Source organism: Apium graveolens, chromosome 5 (assembly GCF_009905375.1).
Source record: "Apium graveolens cultivar Ventura chromosome 5, ASM990537v1, whole genome shotgun sequence".
In the NCBI taxonomy this organism is placed as follows: domain Eukaryota; kingdom Viridiplantae; phylum Streptophyta; class Magnoliopsida; order Apiales; family Apiaceae; genus Apium; species Apium graveolens.
In genome coordinates, this window is record NC_133651.1 from 302374869 (window position 1) to 302397795 (window position 22927).

The 22927-nt window shown below is 36.0% G+C and overlaps 3 protein-coding genes and 1 long non-coding RNA gene across 4 annotated transcripts; all 4 read right to left on the reverse strand.

The window, feature by feature from the left end:
- Positions 1–9736: 9736 nt before the first annotated feature.
- On the reverse strand, positions 9737–12242 carry LOC141659272 (uncharacterized). Its single transcript, XR_012549685.1, has 2 exons — positions 10337–12242; positions 9737–9999 (listed from the first exon to the last, which is right to left on the reverse strand). It is a non-coding gene; the product is annotated as an uncharacterized LOC141659272 (long non-coding RNA).
- Positions 12243–12708: 466 nt separating this feature from the next.
- LOC141661977 (7-deoxyloganetic acid glucosyltransferase-like) lies at positions 12709–14678 on the reverse strand. Its single transcript, XM_074469016.1, has 2 exons — positions 14161–14678; positions 12709–13952 (listed from the first exon to the last, which is right to left on the reverse strand). Exons 1-2 carry the CDS (start codon positions 14606–14608, stop codon positions 13003–13005), a joined length of 1398 nt encoding a protein of 465 aa, XP_074325117.1. The 5' UTR covers positions 14609–14678; the 3' UTR covers positions 12709–13002.
- A 366-nt stretch (positions 14679–15044) lies between these two features.
- On the reverse strand, positions 15045–18749 carry LOC141659273 (protein LIKE EARLY STARVATION, chloroplastic-like). The gene is made up of 4 exons (XM_074466069.1): positions 18162–18749; positions 16699–17354; positions 15860–16050; positions 15045–15639 (listed from the first exon to the last, which is right to left on the reverse strand). The coding sequence occupies exons 1-4, from the start codon at positions 18661–18663 to the stop codon at positions 15270–15272; spliced, it is 1719 nt and encodes a 572-aa protein (XP_074322170.1). The 5' UTR covers positions 18664–18749; the 3' UTR covers positions 15045–15269.
- A 1518-nt stretch (positions 18750–20267) lies between these two features.
- Positions 20268–22444, reverse strand: LOC141661978 (uncharacterized). Its single transcript, XM_074469017.1, has 4 exons — positions 21294–22444; positions 21026–21193; positions 20742–20867; positions 20268–20602 (listed from the first exon to the last, which is right to left on the reverse strand). Exons 1-4 carry the CDS (start codon positions 22077–22079, stop codon positions 20492–20494), a joined length of 1191 nt encoding a protein of 396 aa, XP_074325118.1. The 5' UTR covers positions 22080–22444; the 3' UTR covers positions 20268–20491.
- Between the last annotated feature and the right edge of the window lie 483 nt (positions 22445–22927).

The window sequence follows — 22927 nt, forward strand, 5'->3', positions numbered from 1 at the left end:
GCGAGAAGATTAATGCGTTAAGGATGCGAAGTTTATTTGGCTCATGTCATGGACGTGGAGAAAGAATCTGTAAAGATCGACGATATTCCGGTAGTAAGAGATTTTTCGGACGTGTTTCCTGATGAATTGCTTGGACTACCTCCAGACAGAGAGATCGAGTTTACGATTGAATTGGCTCCTGGTACGGAACCAGTGTCGAAAGCTCCCTATCGCATGGCGCCGGTTGAAATGAAGGAATTGGCAGCTCAGTTGCAAGAGTTGTTGGACAAAGGAGTAATCCGACCGAGTGTATCCCCGTGGGGCACACCGGTGTTGTTTGTAAAGAAGAAGGATGGAAGTATGCGATTGTGTATCGATTACCGTGAGCTGAATAAGTTGACAATCAAGAATAAGTACCCTCTACCGCGGATCGATGACTTGTTCGACCAATTGAAAGGAGCTTCGTGTTCTCAAAGATTGATTTAAGATCTGGGTATCATCAATTAAAGATCAAAGCGGAAGATATACCCAAGACAGCATTCCGAACAAGATACGGACATTATGAGTTTTTGGTGATGGCATTTGGCTTGACGAATGTGCCAGCTGCATTTATGGATCTTATGAACAGAGTGTTCAAGCAGTATTTGGACAAGTTCGTGATTGTGTTTATTGACGATATACTTATTTATTCCAAGACGGAAGAAGATCATAAGGAGCATTTGAGGATTTCCTTGGAAATTCTGCGAAAAGAGAAGCTGTATGCAAAGTTTTCAAAGTGTGAATTTTGGCTAAAGGAAGTGCAATTTCTTGGTCATGTAGTTAATAAAGAAGGAATTAAAGTGGATCCAGCCAAGATAGAAGCTGTAATAAATTGGGAAAGACCCAAGACTCCGACGGAAGTCAGAAATTTTCTGGGATTAGCCGGATACTATAGAAGATTTGTGCAAGATTTCTCAAAGATTGCCGTTCCATTGACAAAATTGATGAGAAAGAATGAGAAGTTCATTTGGACAGAAAAGTGTGAGGAAAGTTTTCAAGAGTTAAAGAAGAGATTGGTAACCGCCCCTGTGTTGGTATTACCAGATGATAAAGGTGAATTTGTGATATTCAGTGATGCTTCTTATAAAGGACTTGGATGCGTGTTAATGCAACACGGGAAGGTAATAGCATACGCGTCAAGACAACTCAAACCGCATGAGCAAAAGTATCCAACGCACGATTTGGAATTGGCAGCAATTGTATTTGCCCTTAAGATTTGGAGGCATTATTTGTACGGGGAAAAGTGTGAGATTTATACGAACCATAAGAGCTTAAAGTATATCTTTACTCAGAAAGAACTGAATATGCGACAAAGAAGGTGGTTGGAATTGATCAAAGATTATGATTGTGCGATAAACTATCATCCTGGAAAGGCAAATGTGGTAGCTGATGCTTTAAGTCGAAAGGAAAAGTTGAATATGTTAACGTCATCAGAAGAATTAATCAAGGACTTTGAAAAGATGGAAATAGTGGTGCAGACTCCAGAATGTGGAGGTGAAGCCATTTATACAATACGGTTTCAACCTGAAATTTTGGAAAAGATTAGATGCTGTCAAGAGCAAGTGATGAATCGCGAAAGGAATAAGTTGACGGGAGAAGAAATTAAAGCTCAAAAGGATGGAAAAGGGATATACCGTGTTAACTCACGTATTTGGATACCTGATGTTGTGGAACTAAAGCACGAGATTTTGCAAGAAGCGCATAACTCGATATTTTCAATTCACCCTGGAAGTACGAAGATGTACCAGGATTTGAAAGAAAATTTTTGGTGGCCAAACATGAAAAAGGAAATTGCGGAATGGATAAGCAAATGTTACACGTGCCAAAGAGTTAAAGCGGAACATCAAAGGCCAAGTGGATTGCTTCAGCCACTGGACATACCTGAATGGAAATGGGAACATATCGCGATGGACTTCGTGGTAGGATTACCTAAAACCAAGTCTAATCATGATGCGATTTGGGTGGTAATTGATCGGTTGACAAAGTCAGCACATTTCTTGCCGATAAACGAAAGGTTTTCATTAGAGAAGCTGGTCAAATTGTATATGGATGAAATCGTGATGCGTCATGGAGTTCCTGTATCTATCGTGTCTTATAGAGATCCAAGGTTTAATTCAAGATTTTGGCGACAATTCCATGATCATTTGGGAACGAAATTGAAAATGAGTACGGAATTTCATCCGCAGACAGACGGACAAAGTGAAAGGACAATTCAGACAATTGAGGATATGCTGCGAACCTGCGCAATAGATTTCAAAGGAAATTGGGACGATCATTTGCCCTTAGTTGAGTTTTCCTACAACAACAGTTATCACGCAAGTATTGGCATGTCGCCTTATGAAGCGTTGTATGGAAGAAAGTGTAGATCCCCTACCTATTGGGATGAAGTTGGTGAGCGCAAGTTAATTGGCCCAGAGCTAGTTCAGCAAACGAAGGAAAAGGTTGAAATGATTCGAAAGAGATTAATTGCAGCTCAAGACCGACAGGCAAAGTACGCGAATCAAGAACGGAAAGATGTGCAATTCAAAACTGGAGACAAAGTCTTGTTGAAGATATCTCCATGGAAAGGTTTAACTCGATTTGGAAAGAAAGGAAAGCTAAGTCCAAGGTACATTGGACCATTTGAAGTATTGCGATAAGTTGGGAAAGTGGCATATGAATTGGCGCTGCCACAGCAAATGCAACATTTGCACAATGTATTTCATGTATCTCTCCTGAAGAAGTATAATTCTGATGCGAGCCATGTGATCGAGTTGGAGCCAGTAGAAATCCAACCAGATTTGTCTTATGTGGAACAGCCAGTGCGAATTTTGGATCGAAAAGAAAGGACGCTTAGAAATAAAGTTGTACCTCTAGTTAGAGTGTTGTGGAGAAATCCACTAGTCGAGGAATCGACTTGGGAATTAGAAAGCGAAATGAAAGAAAAGTATCCCCATCTATTTGCTTAGATTAGATTCTGGGGACAGAATCCTTTTAAGGAGGGTAGATTGTAACAACCGAGAATTTTGCGTCGTAATTAAGAAAGTAAAGTATGTGTTATGTGATGAGATTATGTGATTAAGTGGTGATTATTTGTCTTATCTGTATACTAGAGTTAAGGAGCGTGGATAAAAATATTCCAATTTAAAGAGTCAGCTTAGAAGTCGAGCTGTGGTTTCGGGCCGTCAGGTAGAACGGAACCCGTCCTAGTATGAAAATTAAATAATATAAAATGTGAATTATATGTGAAGTGAATGAATAAAGTATTTTGTCTTAAGAGACGTGTTGATTGGCAAAGATAATGAGAAGCGTAATCGAAACGCTGAGCGTCGGGCCGTCAGGCTGAACGTGACCCGGTACACGTAAAAGATGATAAAGATTAAAGAGGGATAGATCTATGATCAGACCTGAATCTTTATGTGACTATATGTGTGTGATTGCTCGACTGTATGCATGACTATGTGTTCTATGTCAATTTTTTAAAGGAATTATGTGATTTAAGTAAAGGTTTAATTAACCTTCGTGCATTTTTATAAAATCATCTGAGACGGATAAAAACATGGGATTTGTTCTGTTATCTTCGTAGAGGTCTTAGAGACTTTTTAAAAATGATAAGTGAATTTAATTGTTGATCTTTGCATTTTTAAATCGATTTTATATGGAAAAGGTATTTATTAAAGCGAGTTTGCGAAATTCATATAAAATCAACCGCTCGCTCAAATTCTTATTATGAGTAATGGATAAAAAGCTAATTTCGAGGCCTACGCGTTAAAAATGTCATTTTCAATAATTCTTGACTTTCCGCGAGAGAAATATTTTTACTTTGGATTTCGTTACATTTGAGTAAAAAGAGAAACAAAATGTAAATTAAAAAGGGGGTTAGTAGATTACTATTTTACCCTTATTTGGTGGAGTATAAAACACTCCTTCCCCCCCCCCATTTTCTTCTTCTTGCCGTGCACTCACTCTTTTCTCTCCTCTTTTTCTTTCACTCTCTCTCTCTCACTCGAACAACTCTCTCTCGGCTCTCTCTTCAATTTCTCTCGGTACCTTCCTTTTTCCTTGATCAAACTCATCAATCATCCTTAATTCTTCATGATAAACACTTATGTGTAAGTAGAAGTATGTGCATGTGTGTATTGGTGCTTGCATGCCGAATTGTGTGTGTGTTTTGGGTTCGATTTCAAGCCAAGAACCGAGGGCTTGCTTGATTAGTTCATGTTCTGTGATTAACGTGCTGAAATTAGATTGCATGTGGTATTGTTACATTGGTTTTGGTTAAGAAATCGGGGGCTCATGGTTGGACACCCTCGAATGAGGGCACCACCGAGATGCCACCGCCACCGGTGATGAACTCCGGTGAACCGGTGGTGAGCTATGATGTTAAAAACTGAGCTCTAGAACCTTAAGATCAATTCTTTATGTTTGCATGTGGTGTTTTGATTGAAAAAGGCCGAATGTCCATTATAATTTTAAAGAAATCAAGTTGATTGTGGTTAATTGCATGATTTAATGAATTGATGTTAAGAAATAGGATGATTTGTGATTCAAGGAGTAAGAATATCAAGTTGCATGTTTTGTTTTTGAATAAGGTCGAATGGTTTTAATCTTTAAAGTGGCTTGATTTGAGTAAAACTTGTTTAAAGTAATGATGGATTGTGATTTGATTAATAAGGAATGAATTCTTGTTGCATGCTAAGTTTAGGTTCGAATTTTATGTTAATAAGAAAGGAAATTGATTTTTGTGAGTTAATCTTGGTGAACACTAAGTTTATAAAACCTAGAGAATGATTGCATGTTAATTTAAAGAAGATCAAGTTGTGCATGTTAATGTTTAATCCTTGAGTTGTGAATTAGATTCTTGCCGAATGGAGAATAAACTAAAAAGGGGATAATTTGGTAATTAAGTGTATGCATGTTGATTTGATGGATTGATTAAGTTGAAATCACTAAGTAGTGCATGGTTTGGTGACTAAATGAATGAAATGATTTAATAGGCGATTAAAACAAGAGAGAAATGTGGTATATAACCTTGCATGTCAAAATCTATTCTTGCATGTTTGATTTATAGAAAACCCGAATGGGTCTTATGATCAAAAGAGGATTAAATGTTAAATTGAGTGATCATCCATGATTATGATTGAATTATGAGTTTAAATGAGTTGTAAAAATGAAATTAAACTAGCTTGGGATGATATACTTGATGCATGTCAAAATAAGGGCTTTGCATGTTTGATTCTTGATTGTGATAAGTGTTAAGGCCGAATAGGCCATAAGAAATAAAGGTCAAAACTTGATTTTAGTAATTGAAAGAATGATTGAGTGTTTATATGTGAAAATCTTTGATTTTGCTTGATTGGATTGTTGTTTTGGTTCGAATTAAGGAATAAAAGAAAAGGGAATTAAGTCGATTGATATAAGTGATAGTATGCACGTAAATGTTTGGTTGTAAATGGGTCTAGTACTCGTAAAAGAGTCGTGTTAGTGTGATTTGAGAAATAGCCTAGGTCAAGCGAGTATGCTTTGATTTCTAGGAATATAAGGATATAAAAACTATGAGAAAGGATTGTGCTATGTGCTATGTGCTATGTGCTGTGTGCTTATTTGTATAAGCTATATTCGTATGCTCGAGTCAAGGATATAATCGAGTTATCGTATAGAGAGATCGTTCCGGGAACGAGAGTTGGGAATCTCATTAAGATTTTTGGTTTTTATTGTAGATTCGGAGCGTGAGGGCATTCGGGCTAGGAAAGGGAAAAGTATACTAGGTGGCAGTAGTTCAACCCTCAGGAAAGCAATTTCAGGCAAGTAACTCTAATTACTTGTATAAATGATTGTAAAGGAAATGTTGTTCATACCATGTAGAGTATTGAACTGTTAAAGTATGAAACCCTTGCTTTATGAAACCCTGATATTGATTTGAAGTACCCTTTGTTCTTGATAACCTGTTATTGATAATCCTATTGATTTCACCCGTTGATAATCTGCCTTTCTGTTTAAGTTTCCTATAATGCCATGATCATATTGAACCTTAAAATTATCTTGGATAACTCTGTTAATGATACCCTGTTTCTCTTGATCGCCCTAATGATCCATAAGTTATTACTGATCCTTCAAATTTAGTACCTTATTATCCTTGATACAGAATTCTTTAGAATTGTTCCTTGCGTATCTTTGATTCACTCCCTGAACTTTGTTTCTTTAAAATCTGAATTAAGAATGAGTTTCGACTTGAAAGAGTCCGAATGATTTCAAAGGCTTGGTAATGATAAAATGAATTTTAGAGAACCTATTGTTTTCCAACTCAAGGTTTTCCAAATGAATTCCTGATGGATTGGATTGTGACGTAAGAGGCTAGTGGGACTAGTCCAGTCATGGTAAGAGGCTAGTGGGACTAGTCCAATTTAAGGCTGAAATTATGTCGAATGGTACCTTAAAGACCGGAATGGAGGTCGATACGGGCTGATCACCCGTATATAATGAAATGGAAAGATAAGTGATCCAATCAAGGGTTCTAAATGATTATTTAAAAAAGGGAACTGAAACTTTTATTCAGTAAATTGATTTTTGGAAATGAAAATGCTTTATACTGTTTTGAAAAGAGTTGATTATGTTATTGTGGAGCTTAAAGCTCAGAACCCTGATTCCTGAAATTGTTGATCATATAATGATTCTATATCTTGAAATAATGTTGCTTTCCTCTATCGAAAGATCTATTTTGATCCTATAATGAATTGTGATGAATGTCGGCTTTTGTCCTGTTTCGAGCTTTGTTTCTTGAAAGCCCAACTATTCTTCGGATACCCTTTCCTTATCCCAAAGAAAACAAAAAAAAATATATGGAAATCTGCCACCTAGATTAGCTAAAGTAGAATGCCCTAGTTTGTTCAAAGTATATTGAGAATTGATATTGTAGAACTGTTGTATAGTTACTTGTTGAGTTTTCTACTCACTTGTTTTGTCTTAATCTAACCATGGCAGTTAAGCAAGAAGATGGCCAGGCTTAGGCGCACTGCTCGTAAGAGCGTACCTGGTGGTCCCTACCGTGTTGAGGGCTTCCAGTTGCCAAAGCAGGTAGTACAGGTTATGAGTGAGCTCGCGCCTAGTAAGATGTGTTTAAAGATACAATGGGTTATCTGTCGGTTCCCAGCCGGAATCGATATTGATTATTTAATAATATTTTGGGTTTGTAAGTTATATTTTTTGATTGGTAGTTGTAATCTTGTCTCATACTTTATCTTGTTAATCCTGTTAGTAGTTAATCGGGGTTTATGCATATTTAATTATTAGAATAGAGGTGTGTGAGTCCTCATTTCCTAACCCCGAGATTGAGGGCGTCACAACTTATGTAAGGTAAGAAACAAGAAACGTATATTTAGCCGGCGGACTAGCCTTACCTAAAGGTCACTTCCCGGTAAGATTAATTACTTTTGGGTTGTAATAAAATTTCTCTAGTTATGATGGTTCGTTTCCAAGACAATAACCTGTAAGTGTGTGTGTGTGTGATAAGTGTGGGGTCGTGAAGCGTGAGTATTTACATATTGTAGTGTGAGTTGTGTGAGTTTAGATGGCGTGGCTTCCGAGACTCCTGACCCCGGATTTTGGGGCGCCACACTTCATCACATAGCCAACAATTAATTTCCTAGAATCTAAGCATGATCCCCAGTCTGAGTCAGAAAAAGCTTGCAATGTAAGCTTAGAAGAATCATTGATTATTATTCCTTGACCTGCTGTCCTAATGTATTAATTAGAGTTTGATAATGAGATGTCCTGGGATTTTACAAGAACTGATAGTGAATGATATGTCTGGTCTGGTATGTGTTAGAAAATTTAGTTTTTTTACCAAACACTTGTACATACTAGGATCATTGAATAATTCTCCTTCTTCAGCACTCAATTTCAGATTAATAGGTAGAGGCCTCACAATTGGTTTAAAATGTTTGATCCCAGATTCTTGTAGCAGTTCCATGGTGAACTTTCTCTGTGACATAGATATTCCAGTTTGAAGATAGCCAATTTCTATCCATAAGAAATAGCTGAGTCTTCCTGAATCCTTAATACTGAAAGTCTTATATAAATGTTACTTTAATCCCTAAATCTCAATAGTATCATCACCAGTCAAGATGATATCATCAACATACACATCAGCAATTGTCAATAGACCACTTTTCTCTTTATGAATAATAAATAATCATTTTTTGATTGCATATAACCCTGAATAGTCAATTCCCTCACTAGCTTAGCAAACCACTACCTAGAAGCTTGCTTCAAGCCATATAAGAATTTGATAGGCTTACAAACAAGATTCTTTGGATTAGAAAACCAGGTGGTGGGATCATGTAGACTTTTTTCAAACAACTCCCCATGAAGAAAGGCACTATTCACATCTAATTGATGTAAAAACCATCATTTATTAGCTGCAATAGCAAGTAAGCATCTTATAGTAGTCATTTTTAACCACTGGGGATAATATTTCTTTATAATCAATCCCCTAATATTGATTGTAACCTTTATCCACTAACCTATCCTTCAACCTTTCTACAGTCCCATCAGCTTTAAGTTTGATATTGTACACCCATTTGCAGCCAATTGACTTTTTACCACCAGGTAAAGGAATCATGATCCATGTCTGTTTAGCCTGCAATACTTGTATCTCAGATGTCATTGCTTGGATCCACCTGGTATCAGTTGAAGATTCCTCACAAGAATGGGGTTCAATGAGAGAAGAAGTTGTGGCTATGAAAGAATGAGAATTAAAAGACAGATGGTTAAATGATACAAGATTGCACCAATGTGATGTCTCAGGAAAATCCAAAGAACTGAAATGACAGACATAATCATTCAGTTGAATTGGTGCTTTGTGAGTTCTTGTACTTCTTCTAACAATGGAAGGTATATCTGGAATATTATTGGAAGTATGTCTATTATTATCAGAATGAAAGTCTGCATTTGAATTCTCAGAATGAGAGTTAACATGAGAGTGAAATACATCTGGTATATTGAAAAATTCAAATTGAATAGGAGATGTAATCACTGGAAGAAATAATGGTGTGGTGTGATGAGTTAAAATAAAACCTGAATTCTGAATATGGAAGGGAAAGTGTTATTCATGAAATATAATATCCCTTTTGAGATCTGTACTTGAAGAGTTTCTATATTGAGAACTTTAAAACCTTTATTAGCCACATGTTAGCCAATAAAGATAAAAGGATGTGCTCCAGGTTCAAACTTGTGTTTAGAAGGTTTCAAATCTGATTACCAAAGAAAAGCTCATAAGGACTTTTGTATAGTAAAACTTGTAATGAAATTCTATTTATCAAATGAACAGCACGGAGAATGCACTCACCCCAAAATTGTAGAGGTAATTTTGATTGAAAGAACAAAGCTCTTGCTGTATTCAGAATATGCATGTGCTTCCAAACTACAATGCCATTTTGTTGAGGACTGTAGGCACATGTTCTTTGATTAAAAATTCCTTTATTTGTATAAAATTGCTTCAGAACACCATCACATAGTTTAGGCGTGTTGTCTATTCTAACATTTTTCACAGAGGCAAAATATTGTTTCTCAACAAACATTAAAAAACTAGGAAGCACTGTTGTAATATCTGACTTGCATTTCTTTAAAAACACCCAATACATTCGGGAGTAGTCATCCACAATAGTAGCAAAATATTTATAATGATTATAAGTTGTTTCCTTGAACGGTCCCCAAAAATCCAAATAAATCAACTCAAATCTAGAACAAGTTATAGTAACTCAAATATGACATATATATATATATATATATTATAGTACAAGGTTTCAAAGATACTATCAATATGAGTAACATTGGAACTGGTAGATGTCCCATCCTTAAGTGCCAAACCTTTATCTTCTCTTGAATATAATCAACAACTCCCATTGCTGCTTGTCTTTCATGTATACCTATTTATGCAGACTCATCAAGGTAGTAGAGGCCATTTCTGAAGTTACCAAGATGATGTGGTGTCATTGAACAATTCTGAAGAAAACATTTGTTATCAGTAAAGGTGACCTTACTGTGTGAAACCTTACAAAATTTAGGAATGCAAATCAAGTTAAACTTGAAATCAGGAATATATTAAACATCCCGCAATTCTATATTATTTTTCAGCAACACTACTCCTTTATGCGTAATCTAAACTTTCTTACCACTGAAAATTGTGATGTGATTTCCAGCATTCTCTATTTACTTATAATCAGAAAATAAGAATAGATCACATCATCATTCAAAAAAAAGAATAGATCACATCACATATGGTCAGTTGCTCCACTGTCCATTATCCAAGAAGAATTAAATGTGTACAGACAAATTTTACCTGCAATATGTGCAGACTTAGCATCAAGTTGTGTATCTTCCACTTTCTCCTTGTTAAGGAACTGAATTAGGTGTGAGTAGTGAGCTGGTGTGAAAACCATATTGCCATCAGTTCCCGTAGTAACAACATTGTTATCATCTTCATGTTCTCCATATGCATTAGCAATAACTTTTCTATTTCTGAAATTCTGTGGATAACCATGTAATTTATAACATCTTTGAATGTTGTGTCCTGGAACCTTGTAATGATCACAAAAATATGTGTTTGTCCCCCTTATGTCATTTGTTCCAATATTCTGTCTGTTCTGGAAACCAGGTGGCTTATACTTATCCTAAAAATTCCTTCTGTTATTAACTGCAAATGCCATAATATCATCTGTACTTGTAGAAGGCTGTTACAACTTATTATGATTTTCTTCTTGAAGAATCAATCCGTAAGCATGAGAAATTGTAGGAAAATGATTCATCAGCAAAATACTCCCTCTTATTATCTCATAACCTTTATTCAGTTTCATCAAAAACTCCACTAGTCTCATGTCTTCCTGTGACTTAACAAGCTTTCCTCTGATATTGCAAGTACAGTTTGCACATGCATAAGCAGGAATTGGATCAATTGCATCCAATTGATCCCAGATCATCTTCATCTTTGTATAATATCCAGATATTACATCACGTCCTTGTTTTATTTCAATCAAATCTTGTTGTATAGAAAATAGCATAGTACCAGATGATTGCCCATATCTATCCTCAAAGATTTACTCAGATATCCCTAGTTGTGCCAAAATACAACACACACCTCGCAATATCTTGATCCAAAACTCTCAGAATCCATGAAATTAGCATACTGTTACAACGATCCCAAGCCTTATAACTACCACATCAATCACAACAGGTTTTGTAATCGAACCATCTACAAAACCTATCTTATTCTTAGCTATTAAATTAATCATCATATATCTCTTCCAATCACCATAACCTTTTCCATCAAACTTCAAAGATACTAATTTCATCTCAGGGTTATCAGACGGATGAATATAGTATAGAGATGTAGGATTTTGAGACAGATCTACAACTGTTTCTTCAGCCATATTTACTAATTTACCAACACGTCAACTACTAGACAATAAACAATAAAACGGAATTATCAAAAAATACTCACAAATCTCTGGATTTATCAACCAACATGAATCTATCAATCTGATAATTTCTCACTAAACTCGGTAATAGAACCGTGATCTTTATCAATACACCACTAAATCTCTAAACTCTTTATACAACGATCAAGTATGCAAATTAACCAAGTAGAAACACATCATAAACATATGAATTACAAATGAATCTATCAATCGAACGATTACTAGGCATACAAAAACAAAGCAAATTGTTGAGAAATCAAGATATAAAATATCGTTGAATCACAGGTTATCGAATGAAATTTTACCAAGAAATCGGCGAAGAAATAAGATATAACAGAGAGCTGATGATCAAAACTTCAACATTATTGTAAATCAATCAATATAATCCAAGATCGAGACATAGCTGCTCTGATATCATATTACAATTGATGAATTACATGAAGAGAAGCGTGATTCCATTCATTATAAGCACTGTAACTGTAACTGTTATCTACTGATTACATAACAAAAGTAAAGAAGATGATACATTATTTTGAGATAAAAATCTAGGGGAGAGAGAGAGAGAGAGCGAAGAGAAATGTAGTTATCTTACTAACTGAGCAAGAGAATGATTCTCTAGTCGATATAAGCTATGAGTGCTCAGAAGTTAGTTATAACAAATTTCTGAGTTGTCATTACTAATTAGATTGTTGAGCTGAAAATAATTTGATCTTGTATTCTCAAGAAGAATTTCGAGAACACAAACAACAGAAATGGAATGGAAAAAATATAGGAATGATATGTAATAATAATGAAAAAAGCATTTTACATAGTGTATTATTTTTGTATATAATCTATTGAGTCCAACAAAACACAGGTTTAACTAACATTTATTAAAAATATTTGAATAATGTGATAAATTAGCAGTAGTGTTATAGAAATTGCTAAATGGAAGATATTCGGTTGTGGTTATTTTTTTATTTTTTTGACGAATTGCAATTTCATTACTTCAAATCATGCTGAATATAATTTTTAACATTAATTAGAACAGAACTCCATCAAAAGTACGATCAGAGTACATATGCGACACATGAGTAAGTTTGTGTGCTGACATATTCATAAACCGTTTTATAAAATACAAGCTACAGTTATGGTATTAATTTAAAACTATTGGCTAAATCGAGATTAATCGGATTGTATTATAATACGAAACTAATGTATTAGTTGGGAATACGAAACTTAGAAGTTACTACCACATAGACTAGAGCCTTATATACGTGAAAATGCAATTTTTTTGTTTGATTGTACAGAATTGCAAGAGCGAATTCATCTTAGATTTTTTCATGCACATGGCACTGACATTGTAGGGTCGTGTACCACGACATGTCAAATGGGTCCTGACACGTAATATGTACACATGTCTATAATCCGGATCAGTCGATGTAAAATTTGACAAAAAAAAGTAATAACGGGAATAATTCGACCATTTCGTTTGACCTTATAACAATCGATCGGACGGTCGGTAAAGGCAGTGTTTTTGTAGTGGTTAATATCAGTTTCGGGACCGCTTCAATGCTGGTAAGCTCATCAATCTAATGTCCTGAATCAGCCTATCTAAACTGCACCATGAACTCCCCCCCTGACTTGCACTCTCTTTTGCCAACTTTGCAGTCTCCACAGCTGATTTCAGGAACTCATTCCTCCTCAATATCATGACCTCCCTTACCATCTTCTCAACCATGACTCTATCCAGAACATCTTTAGTGTCGAGTCCGATTTTCCATACCACACTAGTGTACCTACTAATCACTTGTTGGTCCACATAACATGGCCAGCAAATCATTGGCACACCCTCAACTATACTCTCCAGAGTTGAGTTCCATCCACTGTGTGTGAAAAATCCGCCAATCGCTTTATGGGCTAGCACTTCTTCTTGCGGTGCCCAACTCACTATGCATCCCTTCTCTTTTGTATACCTCTCCAAGAGTTCAACATCCTCAGTTGTTTCTCCAATTATGGATCCGGGCCTTATGATCCACAAGAATCGCGATTCACTGTTCACTAGTCCATGCCATAGCTCCATTTTTTGGTTTATTGTCATGGGTACTTGACTTCCAATGCTAACATAGATGACACTTTTTGGTGGTTGTGCATTGAGCCAAGTTAAGCAGCTTCTGTCTTCTTTCCAGAGACTATTTGTCGAAGTAGGCTCTAGGAATTTTATGGATGCTGCAAGTTTCGTATTGTAGAGTGAATGTAGTGGACCTATAGCGTAGAGGTTGGGACAAAGAGTTCCAATTTGAGAGAGTATGGCTTTGTCTAGGTGTTCAAATGTGTTCAGTATGATGCCTTGTGCTTTGGGCAATTGTCGTGCCTCTGTCAATGCCAACTGAATGCCCTCGTCTGAGGTATCATTGGCTCGACAGAAATGAGGGAGATCACGTCGCCTGAGAAAGCTTTCCATGCCTTGAACACTTCTTATGCTAGCGTCCATGTCATTATCTACACAGTGTCAAATGTTTATTAGAGGGACAGAACTAAATTACAATAATTAGACTAAGGCTACATATGAACATCATGTATGTCCCCAGAAACTGTGTAAATTAGTATGTTAATGAACAAATTCATTTTGAAATAAATCAAGAATTCCATATAAGATAAAAAAAAAAAAAAGAAGATAAAGTCTAAGTATCGGCAAAGATTGACAAACCTTTAAAAGGGACCTCGCCAGCTTCAATGAGTTTAGGAAGGCATAAATAAGTCCAAACAGCACAAGGACCAATTGTATCAAAATAAAAAAGTGGAACATCCATTTGTTGTGCAATATTAAGAGCAAATTCTATAATGGCTTCTGAAATAATGCATGTAATTGGTAAAGCCTCAGAGGACTTGCTGCTCAAGCTTCCGCATTTCAGCTTCTCCTTAAGAAGTGGCTGAACTACATTCTCCATAGCATCCATCATCTCGTAAAATTTATCAGCGCAACGAGGGTGATCTTTTGGCAGGCCATCAGAGATAGTCTCGAAATGAAACCTCGGATACTGTGAAAACCGAGATTCGATGTCAGTGTGTTGGAGGAGCCGGCAGTGGAAATGGTCAATATTGAGAAATGTGACATGAAAATCAGCTAAACAAAGAAGCTCAGCTAGCTTAAGCATACAATTAACCGGGCTTTGTAAGGGTATCGGTATGATTAGAATGTGGGGCGACAGGATTTCATCTGCTTGATGTCCCATGAATCCTAAATATCTATGAATGCAGACTTTTGCATGATTATATAGAAGGTCTGATAGATGCTTGAAGGAATAAAAGACAACCTTATTTTCTACTACATTTTAAAATTAACCCTGTTGGTATATAATTTTGAAAAGTAAGCAATGCAACTTGTTAAGTTTATAAAACTTGTGTGACTCTTCACAGCTTATGTGACCCTTCAGGTTTATAAAAACGATTCTTTCGTCTGGTGAAACATGATCCACCAGATTAGCGTCGCAAATTGCAGATTAAAAAGCTTTAATTCATATTATTTAACTCCCCTCGTTTAGAAGTTTGCATGATTTGATAAAACTAACATGATTCCATATTCCATTTCCGGAAAAATTAATACTTGTTGTTTGATTGAAATGGCATATGCTAAACCAGTTTGTTAGCTAATCTGGCATATGCTAAACCATTGTTATTGATAGCATGGAAATAATCAATTACATTTACATTGACCAAGAAGAGTTGCTCTACGAAGCACAGTAAACAACTATGAGTATTATCAGTGAAGTGACTGTATGACTATTTGGTTATTTTCACGAACTGCCCGAAAGCTATTTACTCAGACGGCTTCTTTACATCGCGGAGCTGGACAGAATTCTCAAAGCAATGGTAAAATCCGTAATGTGGGAATTTTTCATACCAAGTGTCTTGCTTCTCATGAGTGTCCCAGTGCTCACCGCTGCTGCTCTTTCCGTACTTATGCACCCATCCTGAGCCATTGTGACCTTCACCCCATGTCTTGTTCCAGCGTTCTCCATGTTTTCCTTCCCACCATGTCTCTCCCTGTTTTACACCGTGACCCTTTGTATCAAAATGTTCATCCCATTTGTCGCCCCATTTTTCCCAGCTCTCACCCTCACAACGCTCAGCCCATTTATCAGTGTACTTTGTGCTTCCGCCTTCCCCATCATATTGCTCGCCCCACCTGCAAAATCATGTCAACACACTTTCTATAAAATACATGTCTTTAGGTAATGGAAGTAATACAAATCATTGATGCTGCAGTGTACTGAGTATTGTGAATCCACAATAGTAAAAATGTAGTCTTAGGCCTTTGGCGCTATAAAAAAGTTATTATACTTGATGAAACGATTAAAAGTACCGATTAAATTTGATCTTCAATATGTGCAACTATTATTTGGTACCTTTCATGCCAGACATGTGCATGTCCAGCCTCGAGGGATGTGTTTGGGTCGATACTGCACCACTTATGAGCCCATTTCTCAGCTTGGCCAGAGGCGCCATAGGACTCCCACCATTTCTCCTGCCATTCACTTCCTTCGTCATTCTTCCCCCATTTGTCTGCAGTTTTTTCAAGATGCAAAGATCCATCTTTCTGTAGAAAAACAGAAGAACAACTGCATCAGCCAAATAAGCATACACAATCATTCATATGTACACAAGTATCAAATCTGAACTCAGTTGCTAAAACTGGTGTACTAGGTCTAAGGTCTGCATTTTGACAGGAAACAGGAAAAGTAATAAGAATTGAAAGGAAAGAAGCTAAAATTAACAAAATAAGAGGTTGTGAATACAATCTAGCCACTTCACCAGTTAAATAAAAGTAGTCTTTTCGACTTGACTACTTCTATCCTTCCAGCATATTTGCATAAACTACAAATGGATACATTTAAGCATGAAAAGCATGTTATTGATTCCTCGTTAAAAGATACGTGATCAAGAAACCTGTAATAGATAGTTCGATCCTCTAATAATTAATCATATAATGTTTTCAGCTTATTTCAACTGAGGAATTAGTACTGATGTTGACGCAGATATCTACACGGGTGGCTAGCCTGAGAAAACAGATCATTATGTAGTATTTATAGCTTTCAACTCCAACAATCTAGCCATCTACGGGGGTGGCTAGCGCGAGAAAGCATGTCACTGTATAGTAATTAGTATATCAATCTTTCAACTCCAATCTAGCAATGCGATTAAAGAAATTACATCAGATTTAGTACATGCATGAAATGTGAACTACCTGGTACATAGACTCTTTCCAAAATTCTCGCCAAACATTTCCAGCAGAGTCGCGTCCTGATTTCTCTGAACCAAGTTCCTTATAATCAAATTCATCAGCAGCCTCCCAATACTTTTCTTCCCATTCAACAACCTTGTCAGCACTGACACCCCTTTTTACTGTCCATCTGCAAACCACCCCATCAGGCCTCACCTCAGTTCCAGTCTCCTTCCACCACCTTGATCCATCTGGATAGTTACCTTCAGGTGATTCGATTTCAATTTCAATAAGAGCATTAGCTGCTTCCACTGCATTATCTGAAAATACAAAATCAATTTCATGTTCCTCTTCCGCATGAGGTGTCTCCGTATTTAAGCTGGACATTTCTACATTTCCAAGTCTTGCAAGTGATTGGAGAGGGGGTAGAGGACGGCTGTGAACATTTTCAAGTTTGCTTTCGAATGGGATTGACAAACTATCGACAGCTCGCTCCAACTCTATAACAGGGCTGGTACCATTGATCGATGGAGAAGTAACTCCAGGTGACTGTAATTTGCCTTCATAATCAGAGATCATAACATTATCTTCGGGAGGTGTCCAGGACCAGAAGTTTGGACCTGGTGTGATTTTTCCCTCATTTCCAGACACAATGATTGAAATTTCTCTGCTCCGTTTTGCTGACAACAATAAAGTATACATTAAGCTCTCACTTTAAAAATTGACCAAAACAAGTATCTTAACAAGAGGAAAAATATCTAAAATCAAGATGATCACTTTTTCGGCTAGATTCTTCCTTTTAAATCTTACAGAAGAAAATGCAAAACGACATTTACTCTAACTTAGGAAGCCGGGATTCTTCGGTCACCCAACGAATCCCCGTATCCTCACGCACCCCCGTATTGGATACTTGGATTCTTGGGATACTCCGATATTCAGAATTCTAAAAAATTCTCAACTAAAATACATATTTTTTAATATATATACTACATATATAAGTAATTTTAGTTTAAATTCTTGTGTTATAGATGTTTATATCATGTATTTGATACAATTTGCATAAAACTAATAGTTTTGTTAATAGATTTCATCGTTCATAACATCAAATATATATTTATAATAAATATATGTTCCATATTCCCCCGCACCTGAATCCCCATATTATTTTAATTACCGAATTTATGTATCCCCGCACTACGCACCCGCATCCCCGCACCCGTATCCTTACTTCTTAGACTCTAACCAATTCCATAAGATTGGCATTTCATTCAGTTACTAATTCCTTACTAATTCCAGGAATCAGTGGCAAGCACTTGCAAACTTAAACTGCTACACTTCAGTATTAGTATAATGCAAAATTATTTGCTACTCCTGAATCATTTCATAAATATATTTTAAATCTGCATTGACACCAATCCTATTACCAAAATATATTAATCAGACATAACCAAATTAAGCTAAAAACATAGTTTAATTAGTGAATGTACCTTCTAGTTCATTTTCAAAACTAAGTGATACTAAAGATCCCTGATCATCACCGTCATCATCATCATTTCTTCCCTCAACCTCTTTAGAACTCTCCTCCGGCTTATCCTCCTTGAGAATTGCTCGGGCTGCAGCGATCGCAGCTGCAGCCCGATCAATGACCTGCATTCTCTGGACTCTATCCCTCTCCTCAGGAGAAACATCCAAAAGCTTCTGGAACTCACCACTCTTCTTCTCCAACACCTCCTCTGTCTCTACATTCTCCTCCTGCTCAACAACATTCTCCGAGATCTTTCGAAACTCATTCTCCTGCTTCTCCCTTTCCACAGCTTTCTTCCACATATCAAGATATGAATCCCGGCCATCAGAAACCTTAATTCTCCAGTTCTTCATCGATGTTAATCGTGGTTCGATGCTGAATGCACCATGAGGGTACCTGCATTGGGGTTGCATGGAGGCTGTGCGGGGGATTGCACGTATGAAAATGCTCAACTGGGTGGCCATTTGTTTTTTTTAGTTCTAAGATTTGAGGGTTGATGAGGATTTAAAGAGAGGGAAGACAATGGCCTTTTGGGCTCTTGTGAAGAATGTGGGATGGTCTCACTTTCTTTGTTTTGGGGTAAAGCAAATCAAGATTTTCTTGATAATGAAGCAAAGTAGTGATTCCTTCAATACATATTACTATTAAGTGTGTATAGCTAGTGTGAAGTTTATAAGCAGTAATGTAAACGTCACCCGGATGACGTGTCTTGGCACTCTTGTTAACATTCTATTGAAGTTGAAAGATGTTATTGGGGTGTAAAATGAGTTGGTATGGGTTGCCAAAAATTGGTATCTTAAAAGTAAGGTGTCAACTTCATTTGTAGTCCCAATATAGTCCAAAAATGCATAAAATATTTTTTCTCTAATATATTTTTATTAAACATTTTTTTCTTGAATTAATATGAAAAAGAAAAAATTTAAAATATAATATTATTTTATTATAAGGCGAAGTTGGCATCGCTTGAGGTTGAGGCCCTCAACAGACTTCTTCTCAAGTTGAGGGGTGTCAATCTTGCTCTTTTACAAGCTTAACTTATAAAAGTACATGTAATACATTGCCAATTTTGCCACGTCGTGTAAATATTTTTCTTTTATTTTTCTTTCTAGTACACATCATTTTCACATCTTTATTTGAAAAATGCTCCGATAGTTAGCACTCACACAAAATATGCCAAATTTTAGGCCTCCATCTTAATTATATCGCATGTCTGCCTTCCTCACTCTATCCATTAGATCAGTACTAAACTAGTAATTACTACTATCATATACTCCCTCTGTCTATTATATATTCATTATTTACACATATTTCGAGACTTTTATAAAATATAGTTTTATAATATTTTTTTATTTATTTTTTGAATAAAAGAACTTTTATTTAAAATTAAAAAAGTATACATGAATATTATTTTTAAAAACTATTATGGATATTTTATTTTATTTTATTTTATTTTATTTTTAAAAACTATTATGGAGTTATGTTTTAAATGAATATTAAAAAACGTGTTAAAAGGTAATGTATAAAAATGAATGGGACAGAGGGACTAGTATTAAATTGTTTGCAAAGGCAGTGAATCTTGTGAAACGTTGTACGAACAAGATTACGAGGTTGGTACTTATAAAAGACAGAATTTGATACATATATTTTTTAAAAGTAAAGGTAAAAGAATCAAATAGATATACTCAAGAAGCAATGTTGCAGTAAGCACAGTGAAGGTTTCTTATTCTCATACTATTTCTGTACTCAAAAACACTAAAAAGGATAAGAATATAGAGATAATGTAGGTTTATCAAGACATCAGATTTGTGAAACTAATTTCACTTGGCATGTATGATTATATCTGAACTGGCTGAGATTTCAATCTTTTCCTTGCCAACTTTTTCGTTTCTAAAAAGTGTTGGTGAGAAAATATGATCCCCGTAAGTCAGCTTCTTAATATCTTAAGATTTTAAGTGAACCGGTAACAGTACGAGTCCCTTCGACACCCTAATATTCTCATTTACGAGATCTATGCCTAAAGAAAAAGGGACCAACAATCAACAATTCAACTAAGAAGGTCCTTATAGGATATTGAAGTCAGGAGATTTATATATAGTAGATGGTTGTTTACACAAAAATTACATTGTTATTCATTTGTTTGTACTAGTTACAATGACAGATAATGTTGAGGAAGTTGTTCCTCAGATTATAAACTCACAAAGAACAATAATATATCCCCCGGTTATTAATCCTTATCCTGGTATAGAAGGGGGCCTGAGCAAACTAATTAATATTCTTCATATGGTTTCATGATCAAATCCAAGATTCAATTGTTGAGTAATTGCATGTATATGTATTCACATTGCTGACTTGAGCAAAGATGTCCGAAGAATCAACCATGTCGTCTTCATCCTTCACCATAACCTGTAGAGATTATTAAATTTGAAACAAATATAAATTTAACTCTTCAAGTTGCTTTGCTTAGGTTAATGTATGCACAATTCTTATAATAAATTATAATTTGATTGTCCATCAGTACAGGAGATACTTGAATAGGCCTTACATCATTATATGTGTCCTCTTCATGGCTGCTACAAGTTGTTCTGGAGCCGTCACCAAAATTACCATTCCTTACAAACCTTCCTCTAATTCTAAGCCTGCTATCTGCTAGACTTTTTCGACATGCATACTACAAAATGAAAGCTTATCGTTAGTTTGCGAGTTTTAATAATGTAAACAATGATTTGTTAAAGAGTATAATGCATAGGGTTGCATGTTTTCTTTAAGAAACTGAAGCATCAAGGAATGTAAAAATCGAACTTTATGCCAAGGAAGTATTAAAGAGACCTTTATTTTCTTGCTGAAGTTTCTTTCGTTCCTTTTCTTCAAGTATCTATGAATTTTCTCTTTCTTTTCTTCAGCTGAAAGTTTGCTGGCCTTGTATGCAGGATCTTCCAAGCTAGTAATCTCAGTTGGAAGAGGAGTAAAGTTTACACTCCCATCTACAATATTATTCTGCTTTTTCAGACAGAAAACAAATAATTAGATTTTTAGTGACCTTACTATGCCATGCTGAGTTGTTGATTTTGGAATATGTGTTACTAAATTGTAGTACCTGAAGGTCAGTGTTATAAAGCTGTGGCAAAGGATCTGCACCGAAGATTCCACCCATTTCTACCTCGTCGTCTTGCTCTTGAAGTTGCAGATTATTGTTTAAGAAAAGATTTCCCCTGAACTTTTCAGGCTTTCTATTAGGTAAAGCAGAATTGAGATTGCCTGAGAGGAACTCGGGATCAAGGACAGAACAGGAAGGTGACGACAAAGAATTCATTGGCATGTAAGAAGGAAGCGAGGACAAACAATTTTCTACATGAAGTGAAGGTAATGGTCCTAGTGGAGGTCCTATCAGAGGAGGAGGGACAGCAGGGTCAGGTGCATTTTGATATAACGCCGGTTCAAAACCATATTCTGTTACTCCAACGTTCTTTTGCAGCAATGAGAGATCAAACTGTTCTTGTTGGCCATCTTCGAAGTTTGGAACAGAGAAAGGGGTAGAAAAGAAGTCTGTTGAGCCTGATACATTTTTGTCCAGGTCTTCTGCAGAAGCAAAGATCATAGAGAGATTGCTACAAGTGTTCGGAGGTAGAGGTTTGGGTGTTTTTATGCTTTCATTGTTAACTATGCTACTACAACTTTTGTTTACTTCTGGAGTAGTGTAGGAAAGATTTCTGGTATAAGAAGAATGGTCATCGTAGTAGGCGTTGGAAGTAGAAACAACTTCAGAGTTTTGTAGTGTTTCGGGGAATAATCCAGATTCACAGAATTCCATGATTTGAGCAGTTAGTGGACTTGAAATTTCTTCCTGCATCAGGAGAACAAGGACCAAATCGTTAAGCTCCATAAATTCGAGATATCACACCTAAAAATAAGGTGTATAATTCATAGCATACTTTGTATAAGATATTGATTTAGTATAACAAAGAGTTATACTTCCATTGGTTTAGTTGCCAACTATCCCTTATATAGGCTAGGGAATGGTATAAGAACAAAGCCCCAAAGCTTTACAAGCATTAAGAGCCTAATATCCTATTGTCGTGACTTGTGATAGATCTAACTGAATAAAAGAATCAGGAACAGAAGAATGTAAGCAGCACGCGTGATCAGAAGATAAAAAATTCTGTACTGATCATGACGGTGAAGTACAGAAAATAGATTGCCATAAGGAAGTGTAACATTTTTGAGATGAATTTGTATCCAGAAAAGGACAATTTGGTGGGGGGACTTCTGCAAGAATGTAATATATCTCTTGGAAGCTAATTCTAGTATGAGACATGTATAAGTCAAGTGAAAAGATAATTATGAGTTGCATCTGAACTCTGAAAGTGAAATCACCTTTAGATATGTTCTTCAAGAATCTTAATGAGTTTACGCATGGTACATTACAAAATTTGAAGAATTTTTAAAGAGGATAACTTAACTTTTCAAAATTGACCATTCACAAGTAGAGAGGAAAGGATGATGCATGTAACAGAAACAGGAGCAAATACAACAAATTGTTGCAAGTTTAAGAACTCTAAAAATGAAAGTATTTTCAGAGAAATTGGAAGGACTTATTAGGCATCAACATTCAACAGAGTATTTACAAGCTAAGAAAAACTGATCAAGAAAACATCAACAAACATGCATAATAATCATCTCCTTGTGATTTTTGTCTGCATGAATCAATGAATGCAAACACTAAATCAAAAA

Excerpts from the sequence above, each read along its gene's own strand:
- LOC141661977 (XM_074469016.1), bottom strand. The coding sequence starts at position 14,608 with ATGCTTAAGCTAGCTGAGCTTCTTTGTTTAGCTGATTTTCATGTCACA. Across the intron at positions 13,953-14,160 it reads TGGCGAGGTCCCTTTTAAAG|ATAATGACATGGACGCTAGC; the intron begins GTTTGTCAATCT and ends GACACTGTGTAG.
- LOC141659273 (XM_074466069.1), bottom strand. The coding sequence starts at position 18,663 with ATGGCCACCCAGTTGAGCATTTTCATACGTGCAATCCCCCGCACAGCC. Across the intron at positions 17,355-18,161 it reads TTTTGAAAATGAACTAGAAG|CAAAACGGAGCAGAGAAATT; the intron begins GTACATTCACTA and ends TATTGTTGTCAG. Across the intron at positions 16,051-16,698 it reads GGAAAGAGTCTATGTACCAG|AAAGATGGATCTTTGCATCT; the intron begins GTAGTTCACATT and ends GTTTTTCTACAG.
- LOC141661978 (XM_074469017.1), bottom strand. The coding sequence starts at position 22,079 with ATGGAGCTTAACGATTTGGTCCTTGTTCTCCTGATGCAGGAAGAAATT. Across the intron at positions 21,194-21,293 it reads TTTATAACACTGACCTTCAG|AATAATATTGTAGATGGGAG; the intron begins GTACTACAATTT and ends CTGAAAAAGCAG. Across the intron at positions 20,603-20,741 it reads AAGAGGACACATATAATGAT|GTTATGGTGAAGGATGAAGA; the intron begins GTAAGGCCTATT and ends TAATCTCTACAG.